The sequence below is a fragment of the Peromyscus leucopus genome, chromosome 12 (genome assembly GCF_004664715.2).
Source record: "Peromyscus leucopus breed LL Stock chromosome 12, UCI_PerLeu_2.1, whole genome shotgun sequence".
NCBI classification, from domain to species: Eukaryota; Metazoa; Chordata; class Mammalia; order Rodentia; family Cricetidae; genus Peromyscus; species Peromyscus leucopus.
The window spans coordinates 78,129,441-78,148,127 of NC_051073.1; the positions used below are offsets into that span (position 1 = coordinate 78,129,441).

Here is an 18,687-nt window from a genome sequence, read left to right on the forward strand (position 1 = left end):
GACCTCTGTCTTCACAAGCACTGACAGGCATGCACATGCATGTGTGCCCATGAACACATGCAAACATGCATACTCACCTGCACACCACACACACACACACACACACACACACACACACACACACACACACACACAAATAAGAATAAAAAAGAAACAAGATCTCCATTTGCCACAGAGTAGATAATGCTATATCCAGGGGACAAGCCAGCACAGGAAGACAAATTCCACATGTTCTCACTTACGTTGTTCTAAAATGTTTGTCTCCTAGAGAGTGGAGCTGGGGAAGCTGGGGAGAGGGGAGTTAGGATGAGTAGTTACAGTTAGACAGGGCGAAGAGAGCTGGGGGCAGCATGGCGACTGTGGTCCATAAACCACGATCCTGAAGAATGCCAGGAGACCAGATAAGCGTCCCAACAAGCACTGCAGCTCTTCAAGGCCATGCATTTGCTGGCTGCATCTGACGTTTCCACAGTGCACATATACACACCTCAGTGTGCTGTACTGCACATGAGAAATACGTACTATCTTACCTGCTGATTTGAGACGTAAACACATTTGAATTCTCTAAAAGTAAACAAATGTTATTAAACTCTGGCTGCTCAGAGCAAATGTTTGCAAAAATGTGCAATTGCAGAAGTCCCCTGTGAGGTGGGGGTGACAGCCACCCCGTTTGCAGGGACAGAGCTCCAGTGGTGGCAAGAGCGCCTAGCCTGTGCTAACTTGAGCATTCTGGAGCGAGAGGACCCATGGGCTGGTCCTGCTTGTACTCAAACAAAGGGGGACTTCCCTGCACCCCCAGGCCACACCGCCCCAGCTCCACCTCATGAGCATTGCCTTAACTGGCCTCTTGGGCCACTCCCTGATGGTTTTGGAATCCACTCACCAAGACGTCCATTTCCTTTTGCACATTTCTCAGCTGTGGGCCAGTTCCCTAGCTTTGGTGTCTTGGAGACCTTGAGCTAGCCTGGAAGGAAAAAGTCACACACTGGCAAATGCTGTGAGATTAGAGCTGTTCTGAGGATCCCAGAGAGCAAAGGAGCATGAGACCAGAGCCCAGGGCACAATCCTGAGATCTGCGTACCTTACCACGGAACGGGACAGAGAACCCAGAGGGGACATAGGGCCACGGGGTAGTCCACATGGGATCCGGGACCCAGGCAAACAGGTGATGCATAAAGCCCACACGGTGCCATCTACCTGGCCTGCTCCCTGCTGTCTTGTTAAGGGAGTGCTACCTCAGTTTCTCCAGGTGTGCCTTGACCTCCAGCTTCAGTGGGCACCATGGCTGCTCCCAAAAGCCTCAGGGCCTGCTTGTTCCCAGCGAAGCATGAGACAGCCTGGCGCCTGCCCGCCCACACACTGTGGGGTGGCCTCTGGTCACTGGGTCCTGGCAGACACCATGGAGGGAGGGGCTGAATTGTCTTCAGGACTCCAATAAGGGCTGCTGTCCATCTGTCTGTCTTCTTAGAACAGCTGGTACAAACCACACCCAGAAGGATGCTGCCTCCATGCTGCCTGTGACCCTCCCTACCTGACCTCCTCTCAGCCTCAGTTTCCCCATCTCTAGGAGAATCTCCTGGGGAAAAAGACCAAGGACTAAGTAGAATGGACCCTCCCCTATTTCCTAGTCCCAGGGTTAAGCTGGCTGGGGGAGGCAGAGGGGTCCATGCCTGCCCAGAGGCCCCCTCCCCGCCATGTGTGACCCTCACATCACCTCAGAGCCTTTAACAGCTTAGTGGGCACCCACATGGGGTAGTGGCTTCTACCGAAGCAGAGTGGACCCAGCCCCTGGCCTGCCTTGGAGACCCCCATGCGCAGTTGTATGCCAGGTCCTCCCAGCTGAGGAAATCTTTGTAGCAAAGCATGTAGCGGAGGAGATGGCAGAACCAGCCTAGCCTGGGGTGATCCAGGGTGATCCAGAGAGACGGCTCCACAGACAGGGACTCCGGCCTGGGGCCCCTGGGCTGTCAGGACAGTTCGCTGTCCCACAGCTGGCTCAGCTCCCATCTCCCCCACCCGCCCCAGGATTCCGATTTCACTGAAGAGATTAAGACCACCTGGCAAGAGCCCCCTCCCGATAGCCCGCCCTGGCCCCAGCCCCCCCCCCCAGCTCTGGAGCCCCTCCCCCAAACCATCTCTCCCATGCCCACATTCCCACAAAGCCTCCACACCCTGTTCTGCTGTGGCCCCAACACCACGGCCCCCTGATGTCTGCCTAGAGTCACCTCCACATAAAGCCAGGCTGCCCTCTGTGCCCCACACAAGCCCAGCCCTGCCCAGGGTGAGTCCTCAGCCCAGGCAGTCTCCGGTAGCTGTCCTTGCAGTGAGTCCTGGTCTCTGGCTGCCTGGGCTCCTGCCATCCGCAGCTGATGTTAAAGAGGCAGGACTGGCTGGTGCGGCCCTGACTTGAGGTTCTGAGCCTGGGTGCAGCCAGCAGGCCTGGAACCTCAGCCAGCTCAGACTCAGACAGACCCAAGAAGAGCCTCAGCTCTGGGAGCCACAGCTCTGAGCTCCTCGTTTGTTTGCTTTGAGAAATTCCAAGCCGGCTCAGCAAAGCCTCAGAGAAGGGATTTGTCAGGGCCTGGGTGGGGCCGGGCCATGCTCTTGGACCTGGGAAATCCAGGCTGCATTGTGACTCATGGACCAATGGAAATTGAGGAGAGGAAGCCTAACTGGACATCCCTGGAGGGTACTCCTGGGACTTTCTCCCAATCCAGGCAGACTTGAGCGGTGCAATGCCGGCATTGGCCATCATCTCACGGCGCTCAGGGACCCACCAGCTGAGATATAGGAAGGCCCAAGGAGTCTGAACAGGGACAGTGGCGGCATCAGCAGAGGAGCTGAGGAACAGCTGCATTCTTCCCATTGTTCAGGTGAAAACAGAGGCAGGAGAGGCCAGCCTGTCTCCTAGCACAGCACTCACCATGGTGAGCCCTGCGCCTGCCTCATCTCACGAGTGGGCCACATCACCCTCATGGCTCCCCCCTGCTCTGCAAGGTCAAGAAGACAGGGCCATTGCCTCAAGTGGTTCTCCTTTCCATACCCCATGCCTTCTCCACATCTGTGTGGGGAGGCACTGGCAGAGCTGGCCAGACCTGGCCAGCACCATTGTCCCCCACCAGCCTGTGTCCCAGGCCTCTGTTCCCATCAGTCCCTGGTGGCGTTGGCTCTCCTCAGGCCTGTGACAGGCTGGCCAGCTTCAGTTCCAGGCTGGTGGGAGCTTCCTGAAAAAGTGGGGCCAGGGAGAGGTGGAGATTTGCCTGCATGGCCACTGGGCACACAGGCTCAAAACATCAGACCAAATTTCTGGCCACAGCCCATGCCGGTGGGGAAGCCAGAGCCCTGGAGGACAGCAAAGGGCCAGAGTGGACAGGGAAAGCAGAGTCCTTATGGGACAAGCTTTCACCACGCACTTTCTCCAAGCAGTTCAGCTCTGCTGTTGCGACAAGTATGAGGGCACGAACTGACCGCTCGCTTCACAAAAATCCCAAGTTCATCTGGGCATGGTGGTATACACCTACAATCCCAGCATTCAGGCAGTGGATGCAGGAGTATTAAGGGTTCAAGGTCGGGCTGAAGAGGTGGCTCAGAGGTTAAGAGCACTGCTTTCTCTTCTAGAGGTCCTGAGTTCAATTCCCAGCAACCACATGGTGGCTCACAACCATCTGTAATGAGATCTGGCGCCCTCTTCTGGCCTGCAGGCAAACATGCAGACCGAACACTATACATAATAAATAAATAAATCTTTAAAAAAAAAAAAAAAAAGAGTTCAAGGTCATCACTGGCTTTATGGTGAGGCCCTGTCTCAAACAAAAACAAAATGTTCTCAGTTTGGGGGCGAGAGGGGTGGCTCTGTGTTTAAGAGTACTTGCTGCTCTTGCGGAGGCCCTGAGTTCGAATCCTAGCATCCACACAGCAGTTCACTACAATCTGTAGTGAGTACAGCTGCCTCAGGGGACCTGACCCACCCTGCTGGCTTTCACACATGGCTCACTTAAAACACACAAAAACGTACATGCACACACATAAATAAACTAAATCTTTCGAAAAATATTCTCAGTATAATATGTTTATTTTGCTACTTTGACGATCTATAAGAAAAGCAACATATGGAATGATGGATCACCAGGATCCTAGGCCTTCAGAACTGGCTTATTTACCAACATGCCAGACCCAGGACCAGCAGCTTAGCATGGAAAGGGCCTTCCAGGTGGATCCATTCCAAAGGGCCGTCTTTATTGTGTTTTCCCCGTGGGATACTCTTCTAGTACGTGTGTTCAGGACACTGGCCCTTCCCCCACAGCCCGTCACCTGACTGTGTTACCTTTAGCAAACAGCAGACATGAATGGACTAATATATTCTTCCCTTACTTCGGGGCAGCAGGTTCCACAAGGGCCTTGTCAATCAAAGGTCCACTTACGTTTCCAAAATGTGTGTCAACATCAGAGACGACCAGTTATAGCAAGCCTACATGTGTGATGCACTGTGTGTGTACGCTCCGGGCAAGTGTCTGCATGTACAGGATGAATGTGTGTACCTGTGCTCATGTGTCTTTGTCCCTGTTCAGTCTTTGCGTGAAGACAGCGATGATGACATACATATTATAGTATGTTCACCTATGCTTATACACGTATTCATGTTTCAATCAGTGCTCCCAAGTGCTCATGTGTGTGTGTGGCAGTATGTATACCTGGCATCCTATCCGGTGGGGGTGCCCTGCCGATGAGGGGAAGCTTGGATGTTTTGGCAAGATCTTCTGGCCACTCAGCCTGAGTCAGCACACCTCCTCAGAGCGGGCTGGCTCCTTCTTGAGACAGTGTGGCATCTCCTGCTGTGGCCAGAGAGGGCAAGGGAAGAGGTTGTTTTCCTCAGCTGCCCGCTCCACAGGCCACCTCCCACCATCCCTCTAGCCTGAACCCAGGCCGTCAGAGGCTCTGTACCACACCTCCGCCTGACAGTACCTGGGGTAAGAGGCTCTTATGGCCAGAAGATGGACAGCTGACTCCCCATGTGGCTGGCTTCTTCCGCCAAGTGGGCAGCTAAATCAACAGGCTCAGAAACTGGAGAGGGGCTCAGGCCCGGGCTGTCCATCAGTCTGTCTGTTTGTTTGTTTGTTCTAGAGTTGTGGGGACTTCTAGCCTGCAGGGGGCCCTGGTGACCTGGGGGGATAGTATTGCCCATCCAGCCTGACCACCCTTCTCTCCAGCTCCCCTCTGGACATCTTCTCCGACACTTGGCCCAGAACACAGCAGCCATACTGTTTCCGTGGGAGGCAGGAGGCCAGCTGTGCATGGCGGTCCTCCCAGGAGGTGAGAGTCCTCTTCTGTGACTGTATCTCTTGTCTTATTTGTCCCTGTTCACCCTGAAGTCATCAGGGCCTCAGGACCTAGACATTTCAGGGTCTGAAGTGGGTCAGCCTTTGCCTGGTGGCTCTGGGGCACAGGGAGAGTCTCAGTGAAGAGGAGCATGTCAAGTGACTCAACTCTCCAGGCCCTCCCCGAACTACAGGCTGCACACAGGGAGCTGTTCGCCAAGCTGCCCAAAAGCCTGCTCGGGGGTGCCCAGCCGGGCCCCTGAGTCCCCTGATCCTCCTCTGTGAAACCCCGCTGCAGAACTGGATGCTACTCCTCTTTTCCAGGGGGTCCTGCTTGCAGCTGTCTGCGGCAGGCCACAGTGCTGAGCCCTGAGTGGAACTCAGTGAACTCCTGGATGAAGTTCCTGTGAAAGGCTTCACACGAGGGTAGGCTTGACAGGTTTCAGCAGTGGGTCCGGGTCAGAGAGGTAAGGTACCAGGAGAGGAAAGGGTCAAAGGCCAGCAGGAGAATTTGAGTTAAGAAAGGGGAGATCTCAGGGAGCGGCCAGACAGGGAGGGAGCGCTTATCTCTTCACTATCTCTGGGCAGTGTCCCTGGGCTCATAAAATTCACGTGCTGGGCGCAGGGCACAGGAGCCATGTCGCACCTCCTGGCCCCAGCCCTTCTCTTGCCATGGGCCTGGCCCCTCTTCCAGCTCCAAGTCACACCAGGACCCACCAGCGCCTACTCCTGGCCGGGTACAGCATTTGCACACGCGGCGCTTGTGCTCGTGGGGCTAGTGGTTGCACGTGCAGGTGCTGGCTGGATGTACGACCCAGATTTCGATGGGATCCCGAGCCGCCAGCGCTCTCCCCAGGACAACTTACCCCCACAATTTTCCCCAAGATTGGGCGGCTGGAGACCAGGGAGGGCGGGAGGCCACAGTCATTTGGACCCAGCGACTGCGCGGCATGGCACGTTTCTTACCAGCGTGCCTCCAGAGCTGGGGTCTCCCGATCTGCCTTGTTCCCTAGGGTCACCCGGAATGGCTCAGTTACAGCCTCGGGCCAACCACCTACAGGGCGGACCGACGCCGCCGCAGCGCGCCCGAAGGGCCTGGGTCCCTGCGCAGGCAGCCGCCAGGGGGCTGGGAGCGGGGGAAGAGCGCAGAGCCTCCCGCAGGCCCGCGGCTCCCGGCTCCGGCGAAGGTCGAACTCCCACCCCGGCGCCTCGGAGACTCCCGCGCGTCCGCGTCTGGGGCGCCGAGGCAGAGCCGCCGCCGACGTCAACCGAGAAGCCGGGGAAGCTGTTCCTGGCGTGGCCACCGGCTTCCTTTGAGTCCTTGAGGCCGCGTCCAGGCAGGCGCTGGAGGCAATTCCCAGCTATCAATCCTGAAGTGAATTAACCGGGTCACGTAAAGCCCAGCCTCTCTCCGAGCCTCCCTCGGCGCCTTGAGGGACGTAGCCTGAGTCTGCCCTCCATGTTCTGACTTCTGGAGGAGGGGACCCCAGCGCCCCGACCTCTGCACGGATCCACCTGTGTGCATGTTTGCTCCAAGGAGCCCAGAGTCGACGCCGGGAGCCCCCTGGGCGCGCGCACTTTGTTCGGGGAGCCGGTAAGCCCTAAGAGCCGCCGCGGGCTGTCAGGCCGCCGGAGACGACGGTGCGCAGGGACTTGGGCTGCTGGCAGCCAGGCTCTGAGAGGCCCGCGTCGGTACAATAGACGGGGAGTGAGGAGTGGGGCCAGTGGGTGTGGGGGGCTGGTCTGCCCGCTCCCCTGGGGCAGCCACGTGTGCCCAAGGGAGGCGGAGCCGAGCCGCAGCGAAGCAGGCCCGCAGGATTCTCTAGGGGTCTGTCTCCTGCGCACCGGGAACTTCAGGAATTCGACTGGCTTCGCCTCCGACCCTACAGATGGCCGACCAAGGGGTGTGTGAGTTGAGGCAGAGTCCAGCGACGGTGCTGGGGTGCAGCCAGACGCCCATATGGCCTGCCGCGGGGCCCAGGGTTCAAGGCAAACAAAAAAACAAAAAAACCCAGCTGCCCAGCTTCTCAGCCCCATTCCGCTCCTCCATCTCAAGCCTCTGCTCCCCACTCCTTTCCTACCAGCCGTCAGTCTCGAAGCTAAAATTCAGTTTTAGGGCCCGTGAAATGGTCTAGTCAGGGATGTCAATCCCCTGCCTCAGCTTTGAAGAATTGCTCTTGTCGCTCTTCCTGGCACGTGGAGGAGCGGAGGGTGCAGCCCAGGCCCCAGCCACGCACTGCGCCCTCAGGACTAAGATGTGCAGCTCACGACCCCTGCGTGCAGCCTGGCTCTGTGGGGCTGCAAAGCACCGGCTCGCAGCCAGGCCTCCTACCGCCACGGTGGAAGCGCGGCCGGCAGGGGGAGCGAGGCGGAAGGGAGCGGCGGCCGGTGCAGGTGAGGGAGGAGCACTTCCCGAGGGTAAGGCTCTGCGTTCCTTCTGAACCTGTGCGCGCGGGGTGTAGGGCTACCAAACGGATTCGTTCCTTCGCGCTGCGGGCGAGAACTGGCCGTCAGGCAGCGACGGGAGGAGAGGAGCTCAGGCCAGTGACTGGGCGACAGGCACTGACCTCACAGTTTCGGGGCAGCGCCCAGGGTGGGGGCGGTCCTAAGAGCCGGGTCCTGAGGTCTCCACTGCAAGCTGGAGGCTCACTCGGGTGGACTCTCACTTGCAGGGTTTCGAGTTTCTTAAGCCAGTCTTCCTAGGGGTTCCAACTTCCTACTGTAAGGAGAGTTAGGGAGGAAGGGATGCCGGCCACCAAAGGGGTGCGCCTCTGCTGCTAGTGGAGCGGGTTGGCCACACACAGAACAGGCTGAGTGGGGCCCCTCACCCGTCCCCAGCGAGCCTCTGCTCCGGGGATCGTTTGCATCCTGCCTGTGTCTTTGCTGTGACGCGTTTACTGACCCACAAGTGCGGCCACAGCAGGAAGGGGTTAATGGAGACTAGGGAGGCTTCCCCTACCACGGCAGGTGAGGGCTAGGGGCATCAAGACAGACCCCAGGGCTGACGCAGAGTAACCAGGGGTTCCAGAGGTTTTTCACTTTCACTTCTCAGTGTTGGCCTCATTGGGGCCCAGAAGCTGGCTGCAGCCCTGGGAAGGGGGACTGGGGGAAGAGCCCAGCCACTCCACCCTGGGACGATGTACGTCCCAATCATGCAAGATCACCTGCCAGAGCCCTCCCGCTACATCTCTGCACAGAGCCTCTGTGGACAAGGATCTTGATGCTGCTACATCTCTGCACGCTGCTGTGACCTTTATGCACCTGCCCACCTGCCCAAGGCTGGGCTAGACTACGGAGGCAGTCCCTTCTGGGGTTCTGGAGGCAACTGGGGTATCCCTGCTCAGAGAAGAGGAAAATAACCTGTGGCCCGCCTAGACTCCACACTACACTCCTTAGGTCTGCCCCCAGGCCAGTGACACAGGTCACTATCAGTCCTCTGAATGGCCAGCCACTCAGCAACCAAGGAATGACCTGGTGACAGCCTCCCTTTCTTAACATGCGGTGTCCTTAAGCTCCCAGCTGCAGATTGGGGCAGGCTGAGGGTACCAGTCCAGTTACACACACCACACACACCCCACCCCGACCCATCTCACACAGCTCCTGGGGACCCACTCCCTGCACCCCTGACCTTGATCCTCCCTAGAATTCAAGTCTCCACCTAGTAGTAGCCGCTGCAGCCCAGGAAAGGAGGCCCTGAGGTTGTAAACACCCCAGGAGAGGCTGCCTGCATCCCACCACATCCCGAGTCAGCTCAGCAGGAGGCCTGGGCCGAGGAAGGCCTTGGAAACAGGGCCTTGTCTACTAGTCTACAGCAGAGTCAGGGAGGTTCTGGGCTTCATATCCTGAGCATGAAGGGCATGGGCATCCTGAACGGGTCAGAGAGGCCCCAGAGTTAGTACAGAAGGTGCAGGACAAGTGGGGCGCTGATGCACTGACCTTGGACCTTGAGGCCCAAAGGCTGAGGGCCTGGCCCTGCACCTTAGCAGCTAGGCCTTGCTGTGGGCAGGCTGGCTGCAGGGTGGAGAGGGGACAGCACCCCACCATGCGGTCTGCATTTCTCCGACGTGTCCTCAGCTCCCTCGGCCGGCCAGGCCCCGCCCCGGCCCTCCCTGCGCCCCGCTGGTGCGCAGGGAGGTCGGAGGAGCGGGCACTGCCCACCCTCCGGATGTAAAAGCGTCCTGGCCAGAGGCGGGCGGTGCGCGCGGGGTGCGCGTGACGCTGGGGCTCCCGGGCTGTGCGGCCTGGGCGGCGTCCCACGGCTCGCTTCCCCACCACGAAAGCAAGCTGACCCAAGGGGCCTGTAGGGGCATTTGCTGGTGAGGTCCAGCTCTGCGGCCGGAGGGACGGAGGACTCCGCAGCCCTGGGGCTCTCTGCCTGTGGCCTGTGCGAGAGCCGGAGCCGCTCTCCTACCCAGGTGCAGGGGCCGCTGGGGAGGAGGTGGAGGCAGGTGGGGCCAAGGGCAGGGCTAGACTTAGGCAGCCCCTCGGTGCCTCACCAGTGCCCTGCCGTCTCAGACTAGGACTGAGTGCTTGAGACATAGCGGCTTCTCCTTTGGGGCTGTAGACTCTGGTGGCGGCTTCGCCTAATAGAGGGGACGCCCAGCCTCCGCAGAAGCAGAGGGATGTTCAAGGGGCATTGGTCACATAGAGCCCTGGGAGCAGAGGCCAGGGACAGAGAGCTTGGAAAGCAGGAGGGCCCTGAATTTCCAGGGCTCTTCAACAGTTCGGACTCCCGGGCCAATACCGGCTGAAAATGGGGGGTCTCATGACGCCATAATCTCCCGGGCCTGGGACCGACGGCTGTGAGTGGCACCACAGGCCCCCGCCCCCGGGCCCCCTGCGCTGGGCTGGGCGCGGTTCTGCTGGGCGTACGCAGTCGGAGGCGGCGCCGGTCAGGCCCGGGTGCCTATGGACGCGCGGAGCCCGCTGTCTGCCCGGGCCAGCGCGTTCAGCATCGCCTCTCTTGTTGCAGCCGAGGCCTCGGAGGGCACCGCCCACCGGGGCCCCAGGCCCTCGGACTGGGCGAAACTTCGCCGGCTACCAGGATCCCCAGCCGGGATGCACTTCAGCACAGTCACCAGGGACATGGAAGGTGAGCCTTCTGTCCGCGTCTCCACCGGCCGGCCGCCCGCTGGCCCCCTGCTGTGAGGCCCTGCGGCCCAGCGGGTAGGAAGGAGCTCTAGGCTGGGTGGGCGCCAACCTTGAAGCTGGGACTCTGGGACAGGGAGGAAGGGCCGGCATTCCCCAAAGTCAGTCCACCCACCATTCTGGGACTCCAACCTCGGGGACCGAGCACAGCAGCAAGGTCTTCCAAAGAGAGGACAACGGGAGGCTTTGAACCGGCAGAAGGAAAGATGGTTAGAGAAGAGTCAGGGAACACAGTAAGGAGGTGGGGGGGGGACAAAAACAAACAAACAAACAAACAAAAAATACAAAGTATCGAGATCATCCCAGAAGAAAGTAAACTGAGAAAACAGAAAATACAACAAAGGTAAGAGAGGAAGAAGACACACACACAGGAAATAAAGATAACGAAAGAGAAAATGAAGGAAAACTTGAGACAGAAAAAGTAACGCTATTAAAGAGGAAGACTAAGAGAAAGACTTTAGATGTTATTTACCTTTAAAAGGGCAAAGACAGGAATAACAGAGAACGGACAGGAATAAGAAGAGGTTAGACCAAGGGGAGGACCAGGAGTTTTCAAAGCGGAAAGAGTGACACCGAGAAAAGAGAGAGAGAGGCAGGGGGTAGGAGAAGCTGCGGCCGCAGAAGAGGGGACGGCAATGAGACGAGAAGCTGAAACCAGGGACACAAAAGGTAGAGGAGCAAGAACTCGGGGAGCGTCTGGCGCGGAGCAGCAGCCAGCGCGCGCTGGCGGCGAGCAGGGGCCGCGCACCGGCCCGCCGTCCCCGGAGCCGGTCGGAGCGGTCGGGGGGCCCGGGCCCGCGGAGCCGCGGCGGGGGAGGGGCGGGGGGAGGGGCGCGGGCCATTGTCTCGGCGGGGCGGGGCGGGGCGGGGCGGCTCCGCGGGGCCGGCCCGCGGGGTGGGGCGGTGCGGCCCGGGGCGCGTGCGGCGCAGCGCCCGCCACTCGGCCCGCCGCGCGGGACGGCGCTCTGATCGGCGGCGGGCGGCCTTCGGGTCATGATCTCCGCCGTGTCCAGCCCGTGGCTCACGCAGCTCTCGCACTTCTGCGACGTTGCAGCCTTCGCGGCCAGCAGCCTGAGCGGCCTGGGAGCCCCGTCGCCTGCGCCGACCCGTTCGGCCCGCGCGAGCCGCCGCCTCCGCGCTACGACCCGTGCGCCGCCGCCCCGGCGCCCCGGGCCCGCCGCCGCCGCGCGCCTACCCGTTCGCGCCCGCCCCCGGGGCGGCCAGCAGCTCGGCGGCGGAGCCGGAGGGTCCGGGGGCCACCCGCGCGGCCGCCGCCAAGGCGCCGGTGAAGAAGAACCCGAAGGTGGCCAGCGTGAGCGTGCAGCTGGAGATGAAGGCGCTGTGGGACGAGTTCAATCAGCTGGGCACCGAGATGATCGTCACCAAGGCGGGCAGGTCAGGCGCCCCTTCTCCGCGCCCCTGCCCACGTGCGTGCCGCGCCTCTGACTTGAGTGTCCAAGGGATGCGCTGGAGCCGGGCGGAGAAGCGGGTGGAGGTGCGGCCCGGCCACCTGCGGGTCCCTCTGGCCTCTCTGCTGACCCGGCTCCAGCGACAACCCGCGGAGCACCAACCGCGAGTCCCGGGACTCTGCGAGGGAAATCTGTAGGCTGAGAGTGTGCCCGGCTGCGGCGGTCAGGCAGCCGCCACCTAGGAAACTCCGCGTGAGTTCAGTCTGTACGGCGGCGATCTCAAGAGCAAACACCCCCTAATTGTATGAATAATTTTAGGAAGGAATTAAGACCCTAAAAAGCCAGTGCGCTCAGTTTCCGGGAACTCGAGACCCGGTTTTCTTGGGCCTCAATTTCGGTCGCTTGTGGGCCCAGTTCTCCGTAAGCCTGGCAGGGTATCCGTGCCAGTCACCCTGTTATTTGTTTTAAGGGCCGAGAGGGAAAGAGAACAATTGCAGATGCTCCCGATTTGACCGGTAGACAAAGGCGGGTGCTGGGTTGTGTCTAATGTACACACCAGCTCGGTGGCCAAGGAGGCTCAGGGCCTGTTTGCAAAGCCTTCTCGAGGTTTCTGTTTCCCTGCTGTGCAGCCGTCCCAGGGGAACCTAGGGCCTGTCCTTTGCTGCTGCTCTGTGGATTTTCTCCAGGTTCTTTTTGCTGTCCATACCCACACAGCCTACTGAAGAAAGCGGCTAGGCCTCTTGGCCCCGGGGCAGAAGAACAAGGGCCTTGAAAGTCACTGGAGGGGTTCAGAGTAGAGAGAGGGAACCGGGAACGCATAACCTAAGTCCTTTGCAAGTAGATTCTTGGGGGAAGTGGGGACTTGCCTGTGCCCTACATAAGGTGGGAAGACTCTGGCCAGGTCTTGGGAGCTGGAGATTGGAGTTCTGAGGTGTCGGCTTTACTGGGGGCACTGGACACGGTAGCAGTGGAGACTTTTGGAATCACTGCAGCGCTCGGTTTCATTTTGTCGGAGCCGGGAACTCTTTCACTTGGCTGGATCAAGCAGAGGAGGCTCTAAGAAGTCCGGAGAAGCCAGGGTCTTAGGTATCCTGCTGCTGGTTTAGGCTAAGTCCAGAAGCTTAAGGAATTCCTTGGGCAAGGCTGTCTGTGTGGGCAAGGAAGACAGAATAGGCTCTGGGACCGTGCAGCTGGGCACCTGGTTAGCTATTTCTGTGTTTCAGAGAGGGACCCGGGCCCAGCCTGCTCCTGCCTTGCCCATGGTTGGATAAGGGCCTACTTGAGGTTAGAGGGCGAGACCTACTGGAGGTCTGGGCTGAAGACAGCAGCTGAGGAGGGGCCCGAAGGCAAGGCTGAAATAGGGGCTGCTGGGCCAGAGAAGTCAGAGCAGAGGGCAGTCCTGTCCACCCCCACCTGAGGTGACCCGACCTCCCCCCAGGCGAATGTTTCCCACCTTCCAAGTGAAGCTCTTTGGAATGGACCCCATGGCTGACTACATGCTGCTCATGGACTTTGTGCCTGTGGATGACAAGCGTTACCGGTGAGCCAGCCCTTGGGACCACTGGGACAAGCCGTGTGTCCAGGGGACAGGGAGGGTGTCCCTGGCTGCTGACAGACTTCCAATGCCACACACGCCAAGTAACTCTTTCGTGACCGGGTCCTCCTGTGCTGGCTGCTCCACTGACCGCTCCTGCCCGGCTCCCCTTCGCCCCCGCTCAGATCCCACCCCGGTTTATTCTCTAGAAGTGGCCTTGGAAACCCACTGTAGTACCCTCTTGAGCTTCCGGCAACAGGCAGCTCAGATGCCTTTGCCCCTTTACCCCTGTCTCCTGGTGAACGTCTTGTCCCCTTCCCCCATCTCTGGAGAACCGTCAGTTCCAGAGCTATGCCGGAAAGGTGGGGTGGCTGGTAAAGATTATGCAGGGCGGGCCTGGGCTGCCCGGACAATTAACAGTAATTAATAAAGGGAACATGGGCCGCCCTGTGCCCAGAGCCACTGGCCGATGACGCCAAAACCAGTCTCCTGCCTCCTGGGCCCCGGGGCAGGCAGACCCGCTTGTAGCGAAATGCGAGAGAGGAGTGGCTTCCTCGTCTTCCGCCGCAGCAGGGCCCGGACTCCCGCACCTTTGGTGTGCTGCAGCCCTAGGAAGGTTTCTGGTTTATCCACAGCCCGCTCTCTAGCCTGTGACTCGGGAGTCTTGATTTCGCCGTGAACAGAGACAGCCCTGAAGCCCGGGTCTTCTTGTTTGCCTCTACGTAGTATGACACCCCCCCCCCTCCGGTGTTCCCCTAGGTACGCCTTCCATAGCTCCTCCTGGCTGGTGGCAGGCAAGGCAGACCCCGCCACGCCTGGCCGAGTGCACTACCACCCTGACTCTCCGGCGAAGGGCGCACAGTGGATGAAGCAGATCGTGTCTTTCGACAAGCTGAAGCTGACCAATAACCTGCTGGACGACAATGGCCACGTAGGAGACCCCTCTCCGCCTTCCGGGCTACCCCCCTGTGGCAGGCCTTCCCCACGGACCAGAGGCAGAGGCAGTACTGGGGCAGCACTGGGGTGGCCTTGGCCTGAAGGGGGGTCACCTTCCTTCTCTCCCTCCCCCTCTGAGCTCACGGTGGGGGGCTCTTTAATTAGAAAGGATGGGCCCTTCATGAGAAGAGGACCGCGAGGCCTGTGCAGTCCCAGCCTGGGGGCCACTCTCCAGCTGGGTGGAGCTCTGTCTCTTAGCTACAACCCCCTGCAGGCCTGGGGCAAAACTAGGGGTCCTAAGGAAAGATCAGCAACCCCATCATTTACCAACAGAAGCATCCTTCCCTGGAGGTCCTAAATGGGCCCCGCTGCCCTGTGCCGTCTGGAGAAGGGGGGAGTTCGCCCAAACTAGCTAAGGAGATTCAGTGCATCCTCGGACTTTGTGATTCTGGCCCGAATCTTCCTCCAGCCTCAGGCTGGAGCTGACTCATGCCACCCTTGTCTTCCAGATTATTCTCAACTCCATGCACAGATACCAGCCCCGCTTCCATGTTGTCTACGTGGACCCTCGCAAGGACAGCGAGAAATATGCAGAGGAGAACTTCAAAACCTTTGTATTTGAGGAGACGCGCTTCACTGCAGTCACCGCCTACCAGAACCACCGGGTAAGGGCCTGCTGGGGGGTCCTGGTTGGGCCGGCACACCACTGCCCTCTCCCTCCGCGGGCCGGCCCAACCTCCTGTATCAGCTTGACCTCTGTAGCAGCGACTGTCACTGCGGCCTGAAAGTTTGTTTTCCAAACCATTCCGGAAACTCCCCATCAGAGGCCTGATCAGAGCTTCACCCAGATTCCGAGGGCGCCAGCTCCGTGGCCCTCTTCGTGCTGGGGGGCTGAGGAGGGCGGAGGTGACCGCATTCCCATGCCAGCCAGGGACACTCTCCCTCGTCGCTTATTTGGGGAGGCAAAGACAGGTCTAGTGAGAGAGGCGCACGGTGCGGGGGCGGGGGCTGTTGTGGGCCCCTTCTCCTCTAGACAGCGCACAGAGCCTACCCCTCCAAAGCCAGAAACCCTCCCTTGTGCGCCGCTGCGGAGGTCGGGCTGCTAGCACGGCTAGTTTACGTCGGCTTCCCCGCAGATCACGCAGCTTAAGATCGCCAGCAATCCCTTCGCCAAAGGCTTCCGGGACTGCGACCCCGAGGACTGGTGAGTGCCCTCCGAAGAAAAGGCCAGCGCCTGGGCGCTTGGCCTGGACGCCGGTGGTGACCCACTCCCTTCCGCAGGCCCCGGAACCACCGCCCCGGAGCGCTGCCGCTTGTGAGTGCCTTTGCTCGCTCTCGGAACCCCGTGGCTTCCCCCACGCAGCCTAACGGCGCGGAGAAAGGTAGGACCCGGGGTCGTGGGATCTCGGCCGCAGCCCGTGCGCGCTCCGCCCGGGTCGGCCGCCGCACCCGGCCTCGCCTGCACCCCGGGGCGTCGCGGCTTCACCAGTTGCACAAGGAGGTGGCGGGCGGGCAAGCGGGCACTCGTCCTCCCGCCCTCTGTCCCGCCCGCCGCGCCCCGGACGTCGTGGACCCGGGGTGGGTTTGGGGACTGTGGTTCGGTTCGGCAGGTGCGTCCCGGACGGTCCCTGCCCGGCTCTCACCCCCGGCTCTCCCCGCAGACGCGGCAGAAGCCCGGCGAGAGTTCGAGCGTGACTCCGGACCCACAGCGCTCGGCGACGCCGCGCACCCGCCGCAGCTGCTGGCGCGCGTCCTGAGCCCCGCACTGCCCGGGTCTGGCGGCCTCGTCCCACTACCCGGAGCGTCCGGAGGCCGGCACAGCCCCCCGCACCCCGAGCTGCGCCTAGAGGCGCCGGGCGCGTCCGAGCCGCTGCACCACCATCCCTACAAGTACCCGGCCGCCGCCTACGACCACTACCTCGGGGCCAAGAGCCGGCCGGCGCCCTACCCACTGCCCGGCCTGCGCGGCCACGGCTACCATCCGCACGCGCACCCCCACGCGCACCCGCACCACCACCACCACCCCGCGGTGAACCCGGCCGCCGCCGCCGCTGCAGCAGCAGCAGCAGCAGCCAACGTGTACTCGTCGGCGGCCGCGCCGCCTGGTGCCTACGACTACTGCCCCAGATAGTGCGCCCGCGCGCGCGCGCGGCCCCAAGGGCCACCTAAGGACGCGCTCCCCCGCTGGGGAGCCTTGCGGGCCTCCTGCCCGCCAGTGCCAAAGCTCCCGTCCGAGGCGGAAGGAAGTGGTATTTATTGTTCTCCGCGAGACCGCGTCGCCTCCGGCCCGGCCGGCAATTGCAGTGTAGACGACCCGAGTGAGCCCCGCCTGTGGGCGGTGTAGATACGTGTAGATATGTGTAGATACTGTAGATACCGCACCGGCGCCGATTTCATAAACGGTTTCGCCTCTTTTGGAAACTGCCAGTGTGGCTATTCATTTGCATCCCCTTCCAGCGGGCATCTTTGGGAGAGAGGGACTTAGTCTTTCCAGGCCTGGTCACTGGTGGGGGCTTGGAGCAGGGGTCTCCACAGCTCTAACCAGCCCTCCCCTCCAGTTGGCCTCTCTGCCTCTCTCCCGCAGCTCCCCGGGTCCCCCACAGGCTGGCTGGCTGCGGGTTCCCCAGGGCAGGCACTGGCTTTCCCTTCAGTTCCCCACACCTGAAGCTGCTGCAGGACTTGGGCCTGAGCGCTGACCTGTTTGCAGGACTAGACCCTACAGTTTTTCCGAGGAAGCCGGGAATGATGGTCCGGACAGGACACTGTCCATCCGGCCTCCGATGGCATGTGGGAAGACAAAAACAGGCGTGCTTTTCCAGCATTGCCCTGGCTTGGCACCAGCCCAGAGTTGAGTTCCTCCTGTTTATTGACTTTATTCACTGAATGTCCCCACAGAGTGACCGGAGAGGGGTGGGGGGCGGGCGTACAATGACAGTGGTCGTGAGTCATCTTGAAACTCCCGTGTGAAGCAATTTTCCCCAGGCCAGGTGGCTGGGTGACCTGTCTCCATTAACTCAACACCATCCAAGTGGCCAAAGGAACCCTTTGATCCCTCCCTTCCTGAGCAGGAAGGGCCAACCGAAGGCCAGCCAGTCAAGGCTGGCTTATGCCTCAAACGAGCGGGAAATGCCAGGGTCTACCCCTGACCCTCTGTTGCAGTGTGTTCATGGCACTTGCTGCCAGCGGAGACACCCCTTTCCCAGGCACTTCCAGAGGTTAGCCCCAAGTCTAACTTTGTCTCACATCTGACCTGTCCCAGGTTGGTGGCCAGCCCCTTCCCTCCAAGGGCATCTAGCACCAGGGCATGCAGACTTCTGCAGCATCTGTCCGTATGTCCAGAGGAGACATAGCTGTGGGGCATTCTCCTGAGGGCAGTTACGGACACTTACTCCCAAGTCCTGCCCCTACCATACCTTCAAATGCAAGTTTTCCTTCTGCAAGTGACAGCGGGCTCTGCTCAAGGCCACCTGTTCCACATTGGCCTCATACTTTAGTCCCTGGGAAGCCAGGGACTCCATGGCTACTGGAGTAGTAGCCTGGGGTTTGTCCTGCAGAGGGCAATGGTCAGCTTCAGGCAGCCCTTCTCCCCATGGAATGCAACCATATCACATTCTTTCAACATGCAGGGGAAATGGGGAAGAGCTGTTTCATTAGGGACCTCCACTTTGGTGTTCTTTAAAGCTGAAGAGAGCTGTCCCAGCACCTGGCTTTTGTAAATAAGAGGTGGAACACATCACAGAGCAGAGACCCTAAGTGTGCAACTCATTGGCCTTGAAAATACCCCTGCTCCCACAGAGCTGGCTCCCAGAGCTGGCTCACTCACAAGGAGAACTGGGCCATGGTTAGCCACACAAATGCACATTTTACGACTCAGGTCCTCACTGGTGTGCCTCCTAGTGTCGACCAGAGGCATCGGGGAAGGATGCTGTCTGCACCATGTAGAGACCTTTAAAGACCAAGGACTTCTCCCTCTGCCCCAGGGATGAACCTGAGAGCATCTTGTAAACAGAAGGCCATGCAGGGCACACTGATGCCATGTTCTCCTTGCTCCTTTATGGTTTGCTGTGTGTCTGCTTGGTGCTGCCTGGCCGCTGATCTCATGGAGCTGATCTCCCTATGGGCAGCTGCCTCTGAACAGCCCTTAATTGCCTTATGGGAGGCGGATTTCCAGAAGTTTCTTTTTCTGTGATGGCCAATCTGGGTTTTTGTTTGTTTGCTTGGTGATAGGTGTGTGTGTGTGTGTGTGTGTGTGTGTGTGTGTGTGTGTGTGTGTGTGTATGTATTTATATATACAGGCACACTATATATGCATACATGCACACACTATCTATCTATCTATCTATCT

General features: G+C 60.0%; 1 protein-coding gene across 1 annotated transcript; it reads left to right on the plus strand.

Annotated features, from left to right (window-relative positions):
* The first annotated feature begins 10,223 nt into the window (after window positions 1–10,223).
* On the plus strand, window positions 10,224–16,769 carry Tbx1 (T-box transcription factor 1). Its single transcript, XM_028854179.2, is given in 10 exon segments — window positions 10,224–10,407; window positions 11,518–11,559; window positions 11,562–11,618; window positions 11,621–11,858; window positions 13,311–13,412; window positions 14,166–14,337; window positions 14,852–15,007; window positions 15,479–15,546; window positions 15,624–15,724; window positions 16,004–16,769. Coding segments are annotated over 10 exon segments (1,590 nt in total). The 3' UTR covers window positions 16,474–16,769.
* The last annotated feature ends 1,918 nt before the right edge of the window (window positions 16,770–18,687 follow it).